Source organism: Somniosus microcephalus, chromosome 24 (genome assembly GCF_052327205.1).
Source record: "Somniosus microcephalus isolate GS21.2 chromosome 24, FLI_Smic_1.0, whole genome shotgun sequence".
Lineage (NCBI taxonomy): Eukaryota > Metazoa > Chordata > Chondrichthyes > Squaliformes > Somniosidae > Somniosus > Somniosus microcephalus.
Genome location: NC_141010.1, coordinates 34,714,762 through 34,732,063, shown reverse-complemented (window position 1 = coordinate 34,732,063; position 17,302 = coordinate 34,714,762). Strand labels below are relative to the sequence as shown.

Sequence of the window (17,302 nt, the reverse complement as noted above, 5' to 3'; positions counted from 1 at the left end):
ACAATGTTCAGGAAGTAAACATTGCGGTCGACGGACGGGAGGGGGCCCTTGAAATCTAAGCTAAGCCGCTCAAAGGGCCGTGTAGCTTTGATTAGGTGGGCTCTATCAGGGCGGTAGAACCGAGGCTTGCACTCAGCGCAAGTGCGGCAGTTCCTGGTCAGAGACCGGACTTCCTCAATCGAGTAGGGTAAGTTGCGGGACTTTATGAAGTGGAACAGCCGTGTGACCCCTGGGTGGCAGAGGTCGTTGTGGAGGGTCTGTCGCCGATCCCCGGTGGCGTTGGCACACATCCCTCGTGAGAGGGCGTCGGGGGATTCGTTAAGGGCCCCTATGATGTCGTACTCGAAGGTGGAGAGCTCGATCCGCCACCTAAGAATCTTATCATTTTTAATCTTCCCCCTCTGTTTATTATTGAACATAAATGCTACCGACCGCTGGTCGGTAAGTAGGGTGAAGCGTTTGCCGGCTAGGTAGTGGCGCACTGCCTCCACGATGGCTTGGGCCTCCTTTTCCACGGAGGAGTGTCTGATCTCGGGCCCCTGGAGGGTCCTCGAGAAGAAAGCTACGGGCCGCCCCGCCTGGTTGAGGGTGGCCGCCAAGGCAAAGTCAGACGCATCACTTTCCAATTGAAAGGGAGTGTTCTCGTCCACTGCCTGTAGCGTGGCCCGCTCAATATCCTGCTTAATGCTTTTGAAGGCAGCATGGGCCTCAGCAGAGAGCGGGAAAGAGGATGCTTTCAAGAGGAGGCGGGCTTTATCGGAGTAGTTGGGGACCCATTGGGCATAATACGAGAATAACCCCAGGCACCTTTTCAGGGCTTTGGGAGTGTTGGGCAGGGGCAGCTCCCGTAGGGGGCGCAATCGGTCGGGGTCTGGTCCGATTTCCCCATTCTCCACCACGCTGCCTAGTATGCAGAGGCGCGTGGTGTTGAAAACGCACTTGTCCTCGTTGTAGGTGAGGTTGAGTTTTTGTGCGGTTTTCAGAAACCTCGCGAGGTTTGAGTCGTGGTCCTGTTGGTTGTGGCCGCAGATGGTGACGTTGTCGAGATAGGGGAAGGTTGCCTGCAAGTGGTGGTCATTGACCATGCGGTCCATCTCCCTCTGAAAGACCGAGACCCCATTCGTCACCCCAAAGGGGACTCTGAGGAACTGGTAGAGGCGTCCGTTTGCCTCAAAGGCGGTGTACGAATGGTCCTCTGGTCTGATAGGGAGCTGGTGGTACGCTGACTTGAGGTCAATGGTGGAGAACACCCGGTATTGGGCGATTTGGTTCACCATCTCGGATATGCGGGGTAGCGGGTAGGCGTCTAGTTGGGTATAGATGTTGACTGTTTGACTATAGTCAATCACCATCTGCTTCTTCTCGCTACCCCTCACCACCACCATTTGGGCGCGCCACGGGCTGTTGCTGCGTTCAATAATGCGCTCCCTCAGGAGCCTGTCTACCTCGGTCGCGATAAACCGCCTGTCCTCCCAGCTGTACCTCCTGCTTTTGGTCGCTATTGGCCGGCAGTTAGGGGTAAGGTTCACGAATAGCGAAGGCGGCTTTACCTTCAGGGTAGCCAGACCGCACACTGTGAGGGGCGGCTGGGTCCCACCGAAATTGAGCGTGATGCTTTGGTGGTGGCACTGAAAATCCAGGCCCAAGATCACGCTCACACATAAATCCTTCATAATTAACAGTTTAAAATTATTATATACAGTGCCTTTAACAGACAATCGTACCGCGCAGTAACCCGCAATAGTCGATATCTGGGTTTTGTCGGCCATAGAGATCGTGCCCTGAGTAGGGACTATAGTTAGAGAGAGTCGTTGTACCAGATCAGGGTGAATGAAGCTCTCCGTGCTCCCGCTGTCAATTAAACATTTAACCTTGCACCCGTTTACCTCGATGTCCACCATCGATTTGGATAGTGGGTGCGGTCTGGACTGGTCCACTGTGATCGACGCCACTGTAGGGCCCTGATCGGGACAAGATGGTGGGCCACACGAGGCCGGGTAAGATGGCATCCACGATGTCTGCTCGCGAGATGGCGGACTCCACGAGGTCGGACAAGATGGCGTCCAAGATGGCCGCTCCCACGGCGCGCACGCGGCGGTGGCGGTTTTGCCTGCGGGGTTCCCTCTGCACACCTTCCCAAAGTGCCCCTTCTTACCGCACTTACAGCAGGTGGTGCCTTTCGCCGGGCACAGGTTCCTGATGTGCTTCGGCTGCCCGCAGAAGTAGCATTTGGGGCCCCGATGCGTCACGGCGGTCGTAGGGCTTCTGGGGGGAGAGCAGGGCCCCGACGGTGTTGGGCTACCGGGCGGGGAAGCAGAGGCGGCGTGGGCCGCGCGGCCTGACGAGTAGGAGTCAGAGTTCTTCTGAGCCACATCCAGCGATCGCGCTGTGTCCACAGCCTGTGTCAGATCTAGGCCCGTTTTCTCCAGCAGTCTCTGCCGGATGTAATTAGAGCTAAGGCCTGCGATAAAGGCATCCCAATAAGCTCGTCTGTGTATACCGTGGCTTTGACGTCTTTGTATTTGCAGTCTTTGCCAAGCACTTTTAGGGTGACTAGAAAGTTCTCTAGCGACTCTCCGGGTCGCTGTGTGCAGGTAGCAAGCAGGTGCCTGGCGTACACCTCATTGGTAGGCCGCTGATAGTGGGCCTTTAGAATGTTGCAGGCATCCAGGTAGGTGGCGGCATCTTGGATGAGTGGAAAAACCCGGTGGCTTACCCGATTCTGCAGGATCCCGAGTTTCACATCTCCGGTGGCTTTAGAGGCTGTGACGGCTTCGGAGTTGGCCATAAAAAATTCCAAGCACTGGAACCAGTGTCCAAACCATGCCGATGCATCCGAAGCATGCGGGTCCAAATCCAAGCGTTCCGTTTTCAAAAGTTGATCCATCGTTAAAAGTTTGCTAATAAAATTGATGCGCCTCAATAACCAAGACTCAAAGTTAACTGAATAAAACAAGGCTTTTATTAGCAAAGAAAGATGCCTGTGTCTTCACCTAGCTTTCTGCTGTTCAGCTGCAAGACAAGCCTGGGCTTGTCTTAAGTAGGGCCAGGTATGGGCAGAGCCGACACACCCAATGGGGAGAAAGGGGGCGGTGCACTATATACAATACAAGGTGAAAACACAGGAGCAGGCAATACAATATGTGTAGTTAAATACAGAGTCTGATTAATGACATCTTTCATCACAAGCAGTTTACAGCCAATGAAGTACTTTTGAAGTGGAGTCACTGTTGCAATGTGGGAAACGCGGCAGCCAATTTGTGCACAGCAAGCTCCCACAAACAGCAATGTGATAATGAGCAGATAATCTGTTTTTGTTATGTTGGTTGAGGGAGAAATATTGGCCGGGACACCGGGGATAACTCCCCTGCTCTTCTTCGAAATAGTGCCGTGGGATCTTTTACATCCACCTGAGAGAGCAGATGGGGCCTCGGTTTAACGTCTCATCCAAAAGACGACACCTCCAACAGTGCAGCACTCCCTCAGCACTGGAGTGTCAGCCTAGCTTTATGTGCTCAAGTCCCTGGAGTGGGCCTTGAACCCACAACCTTCTGACTCAGAGGTGAGTGGGCTACCAACTGAGCCACAGCTGACACTTAAGTAAAGAAAGAAGGACATTATTTTGTTATTGTATTAAATAAAGGCTGCTGAGCATGCGATTTTCTGCTATCAAATGTCGGAAAATTACCCCCAATGTGTGCTTTTACAGTTTGGGGAAGGTAAAATATTTGAATAGATCGTATACTTGTCAAGTTTATGCTTATTATGAATAAATCTCATGTGGCCGTGCCCATGGTATTTGAAGAGCAGGAGCCCGGTGGAGATCAGAGTTCCAGATAGAATCATAGAATGGTTACAGCACAGTAGGAGGCCATTCGGCCTGTCGGGCCCGTGCCGGCTCTCTGCAAGATGACACAAAACTTGGAAGTATAGTTGTACTGGTCTCGCTAGATGTGCTCCTATCTAGTTATCCAGCCAGCTAAATGCTCATTCAAATAATTCCTCGAGAAGCGGGTTTGCTGTTTTGTAGCTTTACTTGAACAAATTTGTGAAACTGTAAGCAAAGACAAAGTATGTTTTGTACATAGAACTGAGTACTATACATTAGATGTTACATAAGATATAAACATGTTTATGACAATAGAATAGACTAATTGTATAACTAAACAGCACTGGAGCTAAACTTCGGTAACTAACAACTTCTTATAGACAAAGTATTGTCAAAATACTACACTGACAAGGTTGTTCTCATGTTATTAAACAAAGATACTCACAGACATTGCGTCTTGCCTAGCGTATGAGAAGAGATGGAACAGGATTGAGAATCCCTCATGTAGCTTTCTTCATAACTTTGCCAGGTTCTTCCTGGAATACTACTTCCGGGTCAAACAGGAACAAGGCCCCAGAGACCCAGGTAAGGCCTCACCGCGTCGGCGGGAATCCTGAGCGGCAGAGCGGGGCTATAAAAGGCCCCAGAGACCCAGGTAAGGCCTCACAGTGTCGGCGGGAATCCTGAGCGGCAGAGCGGGGCTATAAAAGGCCCCAGAGGCCTACCAATCTCCAGTCTGGGAACTCGGAGGGAAGGAGAGAGGTAAAAAGTAATCCAAGTGTGACGTCACCAGAAAGCGGGTAAGTGATTGGTTGGTGAGTATTTCTCCCTTTTGAAGCTTAAATCTCTTTGGTTTATAGTTTCTAAGGTGTGATATTCACCATCTAGAATCGAGGCAGAGGGTATTTAAGAATAATATTAATAAATTTAATTAATTACATAAAATGGGAGATCAGGTGATGTGTTGCTGCTGCAATATGTGGGAGCTGGTGGACACCATTGATGCTCACGGTGATCACATTTGCAGTAAGTGTTGGCTGCTCGAGGAATTCCGGCTCCGTGTTGAAGAGCTGGAGTCCGAGCTTCAAACACTGAGACACATCAGGGAGGGGGAGAGTTACCTGGACTCTATCAGGAGGTAGTCACACCAATTAGATTAATTAATTCAGATGTAGTCCGTGGCCAGGGTCAGGATGGTGTGACTAGAAGTGAGGCAGGTACGGGGACCCAGGAGGTAGTGTTGGAGGAGCCGCAGCCCTTGCACTTGTCCAACAGGTTCGAGGCTCTTACTCCCTGTGAGGTTGGGAACAGGGACTGCGGGGAGGATGAGCAACCTGGCCACAGCACCGTGGAGCAGGGGGCCATTCAAGTGGGGGGAGTAAATAGAAATGTTGTAGTGGTAGGGGATAGTATCGCTAGGGGGATAGATAGAGTTCTTTGCAGCCGAGAGCGAGAGTCCCGAAGGCTGTGTTGCCTGTCCGGTGCCAGGGTTAAGGACATCTCCTCTGGACTGGAGAGAAACTTGGAGTGGGAGGGGGAGGATCCAGTTGTCGTGGTCCATGTTGGTACCAATGACATAGATAGGACAAGGAAGGAGGTTCTGCTGAGGGAGTTTGAGCAGCTAGGGGCCAAATTAAAAAGCAGAACCACAAGGGTAATAATCTCTGGATTATTACCTGAGCCACGAGCGAATTTGGCTAGGACAAATAAAATTAGAGAGTTAAATGCGTGGCTCAAAGACTGGTGTGGGAGAAATGGGTTTTGCTTCCTGGGACACTGGCACCAGTACTGGGGCAGGAGGGAGCTGTTCCGTTGGGATGGGCTTCACTTGGCCAGTGCTGTGACTAGAGTCCTGGCGGATCATATAACTAGGGCTGTAGAGAGGGCTTTAAACTAACTAGTGGGGGGGAGGTTCCTAGAGAGCAAATAATAAAAATGACAACAGAGAAGGTCATAGACTTAGGTAGCAGTGGGGAAATTAAAAACCAGAGCGTGTCAGGAAGGGGCAGAAGGTATGGAGTAAAAGGTAAAGTAATAAAAAGGGCAAACGCAGGAACTAAGTGTCACAAAACATCTTTGAAAGTTCTCTATCTGAATGTACGTAGCATTCGTAACAAAATAGACGAGTTAATGGCACAAATAACTACATATGGGTATGATCTTGTGGCCATTACAGAAACATGGCTGCAGGGTGACAATGCCTGGGAATTAAACATACCAGGTTATTTAACGATTAAGAAGGACAGGCAGGAAGGAAGGGGAGGTGGGGTGGCTATGTTAATAAAGGAAGGAATCACTATAATAGAGAAATGATATTGGGTCAAAAGATCAGGATAATGAAACAGTTTGGGTGGAGGTAAGGAATAATAAGGGGAAAAAAACACTAGTGGGCGTAGTCTATAGGCCTCCGAACAGTGGCAACTCTGTTGGACGGAGTATCAATCAGGAAATAGTTGAGGCTTGTAATAAGGGAACATCTATAATTATGGGGGATTTTAACGATCATATTAATTGGACAAATCAAATTGGGCAGGGCTGCCTTGAGGATGAGTTAATTGAGTGTATTAGGGATGGGTTTCTTGAGCATTATGTAACTGAACCGACCAGGGGGCAAGCAACCTTAGATCTGGTCCTGTGTAACGAGACAGGATTAATTAAAAATGTCCTAGTAAAGGATCCCCTTGGAATGAGTGACCATAACATGGTTGAATTCCATATTCAATTAGAGGGTGAGAAGGTTGGATCTCAAACAAGCGTGCTAAGCTTGAATAAAGGAGACTATGAAGGTATGAGAGCGGAATTGAGTAGAGTGGATTGGGAAAATAGATTAAAGGGTAAGACAATACATGATCAGTGGTGTACATTTAAGGAGTTATTTTACAACTTCCAAAAAATATATATTCCACTGAGAAGAAAAGGGTGTAAAAGAAAAGACAGCCATCCGTGGCTAAGTAAAGAAATTAAGGAAAATATTCGACTAAAAACAAGGGCATATAAGGTAGCCAAATCTAGTGGGAGGATAGAGGATTGGGAAAACTTTAAAAGACAGCAAAAAATAACAAAAAGATTGATTAAGAAAGGGAAGATAGATTATGAAAGTAAATTAGCAAAAAATATAAAAACAGATAGTAAGAGTTTTTATAGTTATATAAAAAGAAAAAGGGTGGCTAAAGTAAATGTTGGTCCCTTAGAGGATGAGACCAGGAAATTAATGGTGGGAAATATGGAGATGGCAAAAACACTGAATGAATATTTTGTATCAGTCTTTACAGTAGAAGACACTAAGAATATCCCAACACTGGACAAACAGGGGGCTATAGGGGGGGGAGGAGCTAAACATGATCAAAATCACTAAGGAAGTGGTACTCAGTAAAATAATGGGACTCAAGGCGGATAAATCACCTGGACCTGATGGCTTACATCCTAGGGTCTTGAGGGAAGTGGCGGTAGGGATTGTGGATGCATTGGTAATAATTTTCCAAAACTCCCTGGACTCGGCAAAGGTCCCGGCCGATTGGAAAACTGCTAATGTAACACCCTTATTTAAAAAGGGCAGTAGACAGAAGGCTGGAAACTATAGGCCGGTTAGCCTAACATCTGTGGTAGGTAAAATTTTGGAGTCCATTATTAAGGAGACAGTAACAGGACATTTGGATAATCATAATTTAATAGGACAAAGTCAGCATGGTTTTATGAAGGGGAAGTCATGTTTGACAAATTTGCTGGAGTTCTTGAGGAAGTAACATATAGGGTGGGTAAAGGGGAACCAGTGGACGTAGTGTATTTAGACTTCCAAAAGGCATTTGACAAGGTGCCACACAAAAGATTATTGCTTAAGATAAAAAATCACGGGATTGGGGGTAATATTCTGGCATGGATAGAGGATTGGCTATCTAACAGAAGGCAGAGAGTTGGGATAAATGGTTCATTCTCAGACTGGCAATCAGTAACTAGTGGTGTTCCGCAGGGGTCAGTGCTGGGTCCCCAACTCTTTGCAATCTATATTGACGATTTGGAGGAGGGGACCGAGTGTAACATATCAAAGTTTGCAGATGATACTAAGATGGGAGGAAAAGTAGTGAGTGAGGAGGACATAAAAAACCTGCAAGGGGACATAGACAGGCTAAGTAAGTAGGCAGAGATTTGGCAGATGGAATACAATACTGGAAAGTGTGAGGTTATGCACTTTGGCAGGAAAAATCGTAGAACAAGTTATTATCTTAATGGCAAGAAACTGGAAAGTACTGAAGTACAAAGGGATCTGGGGGTCCTGGTGCACGAAACTCAAAAGGTTAGTATGCAGGTGCAGCAAGTGATTAAGAAGGCCAATGGAATGTTGGCTTTCATTGCTAGGGGGATAGAATATAAAAATAGGGAGGCATTGCTTCAGTTGTACAAGGTATTAGTGAGACCGCACCTGGAATACTGCGTACAGTTTTGGTGTCCATACTTAAGAAAGGACATACTTGCTTTCGAGTCAGTACAAAGAAGGTTCACTCGGTTAATCCCGGGGATGAGGGGATGGACATATGAGGAGAGGTTGAGTAGATTGGGACTCTACTCATTGGAGTTCAGAAGAATGAGAGGCGATCTTATTGAAACATATAAGATTGTGAAGGGGTTGGATCGGGTGGATGCGGGGAGGATGTTCCCGATGATGGGTGAAACTAGAACTAGGGGGCATAGTCTTAGAATAAGGGGCTGCTCCTTCAAAACTGAGATGAGGAGGAACTACTTCACTCAGAGGGTGGTAGGTCCATGGAATATGCTGCCCCAAAAAGCTGTAGAAGCTACATCATTACATAAATTTAAAACAGAAATAGACAGTTTCCTAGAAGTAAAGGGAATTAAGGGTTATGGGGAGCAGGCAGGAATTTGGACATGAGTCTAGGTTCGGATCGGTCATGGCCCTGTGGGTAGCGGAGCGGGCCCAGGGGCTGCGTAGCCTGATCCTGCTCCTATTTCGTGTGTCTAATTCTGTTAGATTCAGGAGATGGTTATGTGATAGTGGATTGGTGGTTAGGATCAGATCAGCCATGATCTTATTGAATGGCAGAGCAGGCTCGAGGGGCCGATTGTCCTACTCCTGCTCCTATTTCTTATGTTCTTATGTTCTTAAGGTCAAATAACCTAATGCTATACACCAACACTGCTATACACTAACTACCACTAGAGGGTGCTATCTGCATGTAATAAGTCCAGAACACTCCCTGTCTGGGGACGTTAGCAACTCCACATAATCCTAACTCTACTTGTCACTGGAGTCCTCTGGCGACAAAAGGACCACCTCTGAGAAGTCCGTCGGCGTCGATGATAGGATGCAGCTTCCGTAGACTTCTGTGAGGGGGTAGGTTGCGTTCTGCTGCTATGCACTTCAACTCTTCTGAGTAACACTCATGTTGGACACTCTTCATCACAAGGATTTTGGCTCTCTTGAGCTCCTCTTCAGAGGGACTCTTACGACAGATGTGCCACCCATGGCAGCTACTCTCTTGTGTAGACTGGGAGAAGGTATGAGCTATGTGGGTTAGGCGTGCTACTGTCTTTATGAGAGTGTTCCATTGGGAGAAACGCTCGAAACGTTTGGTGCTCATCAGGTCCTTAGAGATTTGAGTAACATTCGCTGTGACTTGTGGGCGTATCTCAGAGTCAGAAACAGGGTTTAGGAGGTCGAATGACTCATTGAGTTCGGAGGAGTGCAGGGACTGATCGTGAAGAAAAGCAGGTCCTGACAGCCAAGTCGTGCTGTTGAGAAGGGACGCTGTTACAGATCTAGACTCATGGTCAGCTGGGTTCAGGTCTATGGGGACGTACCTCCACTGGTTGGGGGATGTGGACTGTCGAATACGTTGGACCCTGTTGTTCACATGTACGTAGAACCGTCTACTTTGGTTTTGGATGTATCCTAGCACCACTTTGCTGTCTATATAATACGTGATGCTGTCGAACTTCAGATCAATCTCCTCTACTATGAACTCTGCAATCTCAACTGCTAATACTGCTGCGCACAGTTCCAATCTGGGTATGGCGAGGTCTGGCTGGGGTGCCAACTTGGCCTTACCAAAGACGAAGCCGACTTTGCTTTGTCCATCTTGAGTGGTGACCTTCAGATAAGCCACACCTGCGATGGCCTTAGCGGATGCATCTGCAAAGACACAAAGCTCTTTGAATTGGGCATTTGAGGGAGAGAAGGACATATAGGAGCGAGGTATTCGGATCTCCTTTAAGTCTTGAAGTGAGTCTCTCCATCTGTCCCACTCTGCTTCCATCTCTTCAGGGAGGGGTGAATCCCACTCTTCAGCGCATGTGGAGAGTTCCCGGAGGAGCAGCCTGCCTTGTATGGTGACAGGGGCTAAGAAGCCGAGAGAGTCGTATAGGCTGTTGACTGTAGAGAGCACTCCTCTACGTGTGAAGGGTTTCTTGTCATCTAAGGCTTGGAACGTGAACGTGTCTGTTGCTATGTTCCAAGACACTCCTAGGCTACGTTGTAGGGGGAGGTCATCAGTGAAGAGATCTAGATCTTTGACGTCCTTAGCACGATCTTCAGGGGGGAATGCCTCCATCACTGCTGGTCTGTTAGAGGCTATCTTGTGCAGCCTGAGGTTGGATAGTGCAAGTAGTTCCTGAGCTCGTCCAAGGGTACTGATGGCCTTTGCTTCGGTCGGGAATGACTTCAGTGCATCGTCAACGTAGAACTCTCGTTCGATGAACCCTCTCACATCACTGCCAAAGTCGTCTTCTTCCTTGGCAGCCCTCCTCAGTCCATATATGGCGACAGCAGGGGACGGGCTATTCCCGAAGACATGGACACGCATTCTGTAGTCCACAATGTCTCTGTTGGGGTCGTTGTTGCGCTACCACAGGAAGCGGAGGAAGTCTCTGTGGTCTTCTCTCACCACAAAGCAGTGAAACATGTGCTGGATATCGGCAGTGATGGCGACGGGCTCTTTCTTGAATCTCATGAGTACCCCCAAGAGGCTGTTGTTGAGGTCAGGCCCTGTGAGGAGTACATCGTTGAGAGAGACTCCCGGATATGGTGCACTGGAGTCAAACACCACGTGGATCTGTTCCGGCTTTTTGGGGTGATAGACTCCGAAGGGAGGTACCAACACTCTTGGCCTTCCTGGAATGGAGGAGCTATCTCTGCATGATCGTTGACAAGCATTTTCTTGACAACTCTAGGAAGTGTGCTTTCATCTTCGGCTTCTTCTCTAGTGTGTGATGGAGTGAGTTAAAACGATTATAGGCATACTCCCTGTTGTTCAGCAGCCGTCATCTGGGGTTCTGGAAGGGTAAGGGTGCAACCCAGCTGTTAGAGCTGTCACGAGACACCTCATTGTCCATAATCTGGAGGAATCTCATGTCGTCGATCGATGGAGCAAGTTTGTGGTCATTGGCGGTGCGACAGAAGACTGACTGACCCGGGTTCTTTCCAGTGAGCATCATCTGTGTGCTGTTTGTGGAGATCAGCGCTGGGGAGTTCTGAGGCTGGGCCGTATGACTGAATTTCTCTGTCACTCGGATCTGACTACTGCATGGCGTAAGGTAGCTTGGACGACCATTCTCCAAGATGGAAGTCTTGAGTGTACTCACTTGAGATGGCTTGTGAGCACCCGAGGCACACGTCTCCAACAACGACCCAGCTGAGGTCTAGCCTTTGGGCGAAAGGGGCGTCATGTGGACCATTGATCTGTTTCCTTATCTTATGTACCCTCAGGATGTCCCTTCCCAACAACAGAAGTATGTCTGCATCTGGAACAAGAGGTGGGATCTCTTCTGCAATGCGTCTCAGATGACGGTGGTGATGAGCTGCATTCGGAGTGGGAATCTCTGAACGGTTGTCGGGGACTTGATTACATTCGATCAGTGTAGGAAGGGGGAGACTAATCTTCCCATCGGCTGACTCAACAACATAACCACAGGCTCTCCTGCTGGCTGTCTCTGAAAACCCAGCACACGTCTTCAGCGAGTAAGGCGACGGACTTCCTTTGACCTTGAAGATGTCGAAGAACTCGGATCTTGCTAGAGAACGATTGCTTTGTTCGTCTAGTATAGCATACATCTTTTCAGATTCCTGGCGACGTCCTACAGGGTACACATTAACGAGGCATATCTTGGAGCATGCTCTTGCGCTCACTCCTTCTCCACACACCTCGGTGCACTTGGATGTAATCTCTGGACCGGCAGCTCCCTCTTTCTCCCCGCCGTGCTCTGAGGCGGGAGGAGGCGACTCTGACTTCCAAGGAGCTGGGCCTGGGTGGAGTGCTGAAATGTGCCGATCACTTTCACATTCTGTGCATTTTGCATCTACATTGCAGTTCTTGGCGAGATGGTTCATGGAAGAGCAGCACTTGAAACATATAGAGTTCTCTTTGAGATACTGTTTGCGGTCTTCCAGGGACATCTCTCTGAAGCCTCTGCACTTCTTTAACGGATGGGGCTTGCTGTGGATGGGGCATTGTTTGCTCATATCCTCAGATTTCTTCTGATCTTTCGTGTTCTCGGTTGAAGACACTTGCATTTTGTGGACAGATATTGGTGTCTTTCCATGTCTATCAAAATTATCTCTCCTGGCAAGTGCTGTGTGGGAGGAGAAGAGGTTGAAGCTGGGGTCGGTCCTGGCTTTGGCTTCTTTACGGATGAAGTTGGCAAACACAGAGAATGGTGGGAAGGTAACGTTGTGCTTTAGCTTGAACTCTGATGCGAACGATATCCACTTCTCCTGCAGATTGAATGGAAGCTTCTCAATGATGGGACTTACCCCTCTGGAAGTGTCTAAGTACGATAGGCCGGGTAGGTAGCCGTCCTGCTTTGCTGCTTCGAGTTCCGACAGCAGATCTCCAAGGTCGCGGAGCTTCTGGGGTTCCTTATTTGTCAACTTCGGAAAGTTCTCCAACCTGGCAAAGAGAGTCCTTTCAATGGCTTCAGGCGAGATGTAGCTTTCTTCCAACCTCGCCCAAGCAATCTTCAACCCCGCTGGCGGATGTCCCACATTAACCGCTTTTATCCTGCGCACCTGTCCGGTGGACTCTGGGCCGAGCCATTTCATAAGGAGGTCGAGCTCTTCTCCTGCCGACAGGTCTAAGCCCGATATGGCACCGTGGAAGGAGGACTTCCACGCCTGATAATTCTCTGGCCTGTCATCGAATGTGGTTAACCCTGTAGTCACCAGCCGGCTGCGTGCAAGGTATTTGGCAAGGTCGTAGGTGCTGGGACCTGTGCCAGGGTTGCCTTGAGTAGGGGCTCTGTTGGGGGTCTCAAGGAAACGAGAGGGGGGTTCCTGTTGACTTTCTCTCTTCAGTGCTCCATTCCTCTGCACCGTGTCCTCTGTACCGTGTCCTCTGTTTTGCAGGGGAGGATCCTGTGACTTGAGGCACGCTGTCCATTTTGACCTTGATTGGTGCCATGGGGCATATTATATGAAGTGCTCGAGTCTGTAGAGATGTGCGGGTCTTCATCCCTCTCTCTCGTAAACTGTGTGTCGGCTTGGTCGCTCACGTAATCTCTGGTGCGCTGTCGTCGACTCTGCCGTGGAACGGGAATTAAAGGTTTGTTAGCTGTCTCAGGATCAGCTTCCACTAAAATTGCCTCGAATACTTGTGCCTCAGCTAATGCAGCATCTATCTCTTTTTCTTCCTGTAGAGCGTCTAATGTGGCTTGGAGACGGGCCTGTTCAGCCTGGCGTCCAACTTGGAGACGGGCCTGGTCAGCTTGGAGTTCAGCTTTGAGACGGGCCCAGTCGGCTTTTATTTCTATTTCTTTGTCGGCATGCGCAGCTCTGGCTTGGGCTGCTTCTAGCTTAGCCCGTGCTTTGGCGATGGCCATGCTTACCCTAGAACCACCTGACGACCGTGAGCCAGCTGATGACCGTGAACCAGCTGGCGATCTAGAACCAGCTGACGATCTGTAGCAACGAGAGCTTATAGACAGATTGTCACATTCGACAGTTTCATCTAACTGTTTAAGGTCTTCTACTCGCTGAGTAGCGTTTTCGGTATTATCTTCTGACATGTTGATGTGAGGTAAGTGTGGTGTACAAGTTGAAGACTTAAGCTGGCTCTGTCGTGATGGCCTACTCTGAATCCTTGCTGCTCCACATGGAGGATCTCCTCTCTTCACAGCTAGCCGTATTGCTGTCTTTTCACTGTACTGGTCTCGCTAGACGTGCTCCGATCTAGTTATCCAGCCAGCTAAACACTCATTCAAATAATTCCTCGAGAAGAGGGTTTGCTGTTTTGAAGCTTTACTTGAACAAATTTGTGAAAATGTAAACAAAGACAAAGTATGTATAGTACTCAGTTCTATGTACAAAACATACTTTGTCTTTGTTTACAGTTTCACAAATTTGCTCAAGCAAAGCTTCAAAACAGCAAACCCTCTTCTCGAGGAATTATTTGAATGAGTGTTTAGCTGGCTGGATAACTAGATAGGAGCACGTCTAGCGAGACCAGTACAATAGTGAACAGTGAGGACAATAGTGATAGACTTCAAGAGAGCATAGACAGGCTGGTGGAATGGGCGGACACATGGCAGATGAAATGTAATGCAGAAAAGTGGAAATGATACGTTTTGGTAGGAAGAACAAGGAGTGGCAATATAAGTCCAAGTCACTCCCTCCACCTCCACCACCCCCCCCCCCCCCCATAGCCCTGCAAATATTTTTCCTTCGGGTACTTATCCAATTCCCTTTTGAAAGCCATGATTCAGACTGCCTCCATCATCCTTTCAGGCAGTGCATTCCAGATCATAACCACTCGCTGCGTAAAAAGGTTTTTCCTCATGTTGCCTTTGGATCTTCTGCCAATCACCTTAAATCTGTGTTTTCTGGTTCTTGACCCTTCCACCAATGGGAACAGTTTCTCTCTATCTACTCTGTCTAGATCCCTCATGATTTTGAACACCTGTGTCAAATCTCCTCTCAATCTTCTCGGCTCTAAGAAAAACAATCCCAGCTTCGCCAGTCTATCCACGTAACTGAAGTCTCTCATCCCTGGAACCATTCTTGTAAATCTTTTCTGCACCCTCGCTAAGGCCTTCACATCCTTCCTAAAGTGCGGTGCCCAGAATTCTATAAAGGCTCATCATAACTTCATCATAAAAAATGTCCTAGTAAAGGATCCCCTTGGAATGAGTGACCATAACATGGTTGAATTCCAAATTCAGTTGGAGGGTGAGAGTTGGATCTCAAACCAGCGTACTAAGCTTAAATAAAGGAGACTATAAAGGTATGAGAGCAGAATTGACTAAAGTGGACTGGGAAAATAGATTAAGGTATAAGATGGTACATGAGCAGTGGTGTACATTCAAGGAGATATTTCACAACTTTCAAGAAAAATATATTCCACTGAGGAATAAGGGGCGTAAAAGACAGCCATCCGTGGCTAAGTAAAGTAGTAAAGGATAGTATCCGACTGAAAACAAGGGCATATAAAGTAGTCAAATCTAGTGGGAGGATAGAAGATTGGGAAGCATTTAAAAGCCAGCAAAGAATAACTAAAAGATTAATTAAGAAAGGGAAGATAGATTATGAAAGTAAACTAGCAAAAAATATAAAAACAGATAGCAAGAGTTCCTACAGTTAAATAAAAAGAAAAAGGGTGGCTAAAGTGAATGTTGGTCCCTTAGAGGACGAGACCGGGAAATTAGTAGTGGGGAACATGGAGATGGCAAAAATGCTGAACAAATATTTTGTATCAGTCTTTACAGTAGAGGACACTAAAAATATCCCAACACTGGACAAACGGGAGGCTATGGGGGGAGGAGCTAAACATGATTAAAATCACTAAGGAAATGGTACTCGGTAAGATAATGGGACTTAAGGCGGATAAATCCCCTGGACCTGATGGCTTACATCCTAGGGTCTTGAGAGAAGTAGTGGTAGGGATTGCGGATGCATTGGTGGTAATTTTCCAAAACTCCCTGGATTCAGGAAAGGTCCCAGCAGATTGGAAAACTGCTAATGTAACGCCCTTATTTAAAAAGGGAGGTAGACAAAAGGCTGGAAACTATAGACCAGTTAGCCTAACATCTGTGGTTGGAAAAATGTTGGAATCCATTATTAAGGAAGCAGTAACAGGACATTTGGATAAACATAATTTAATCAGACAGAGTCAGCATGGTTTTACGAAGGGGAAGTCATGTTTGACAAATTTGCTCGAATTCTTTGAGGACGTAACAGGGTGGATAAAGGGGAACCAGTGGGTGTAGTGTATTTGGACTTCCAAAAGGCATTTGACAAGGTGCCACACAAAAGATTACTGCACAAGATAATAAATCATGGGATTGGGGGTAATGTACTGGCATGGGTGGAAGATTGGCTATCTAACAGAAAACAGAGTTGGGATAAATGGTTCATTCTCGGGTTGGCAATCAGTAACTAGTGGTATTCCGCAGGGGTCAGTGCTGGGACCCCAACTCTTTACAATCTATATTAACGATTTGGAGGAGGGGACCAAGTGCAACATATCCAAGTTTGCCGACGATAAAAAGATGGGAGGGAAAGCAGTGAGTGAGGAGGACATAAAAAACCTGCAAAAGGACATATACAGGCTAAGTGAGTGGGCAGAAATTTGGCAGATGGAATATAATGTTGGAAAGTATGAGGTTATGCACTTTGGCAGAAAAAAATCAAAGAGCAAGTTATTATCTAAATGGAGAGAAACTGCAAAGTGCTACAGTACAAAGGGATCTGGGGGTCCTGGTGCAAGGAGGTTAGTATGCAGGTACAGCAGGTGATCAGGAAGGCCAATGGAATCTTGGCTTTTATTGCAAGGGGGATGGAGTATAAAAGCAGGGAAATCTTGCTTCAGTTATACAGGGTAATGGTGAGGCCACACCTGGAACACTGCGTACAATTTTGGTTTCCATATTTAAGAAAAGATATACTTGCTCTCGAGGCAGTTCAGAGAAGGTTCACTCGGTTGATTCTGGAGATGAGGGGGTTGACATGAGGAAAGGTTGAGTAGGTTGGGCCTCTACGCATTGGAATTCAGAAGAATGAGGCGCGATCTTATCGAAACATATAAGATTGTGAGGGGGCTTGATCGGGTGGATGCGGGGAAGATGTTTCCACTGATGGGTGAGACTAGAACTAGGGGGCATAGTCTTAGAATAAGGGGCTGCCCTTTCAAAACTGAGATGAGGAGAAACTTCTTCACTCAGAGGGTAGTGAATCTATGGAATTTGCTACCTCAGAGAGCTGTGGAAGCTGCGACATTAAATAAATTTAAAACGGAGATAGAGTTTCCTAGCTGATAAGGGAATAAGGGGTTACTGGGAGCGGGCAGGGAAGTGGACGTGAGTCTAGGTTCGGATCAGCCATGATCCTATTGAATCTCCTCTGTCCTGCTCTCTCTCTTTGTATGGCCTACTCCTGCTCCTACTTCTTATGCTCTTATGTTCCTTGCTTTTGTACTCTATGGCCTAGAAATTGAGTTTGCGCTGCGCCAGGGCTTTAGCGCCGGAAGTTAGCGC

At 47.6% G+C, this 17,302-nt stretch overlaps 1 protein-coding gene across 1 annotated transcript in view; it reads right to left on the bottom strand.

The window, feature by feature from the left end:
- Nucleotides 1-2,948: 2,948 nt before the first annotated feature.
- dhx58 (DEXH (Asp-Glu-X-His) box polypeptide 58) overlaps nucleotides 2,949-17,302 on the bottom strand; it is a 64,847-nt gene continuing 50,493 nt past the window's right edge. The window contains exon 14 of the mRNA XM_085966482.1: nucleotides 2,949-4,054. Coding sequence (XP_085822608.1) covers nucleotides 3,992-4,054 — 63 coding nt within the window. The 3' untranslated portion in view covers nucleotides 2,949-3,991. The remainder of the gene's footprint in view (nucleotides 4,055-17,302) is intronic.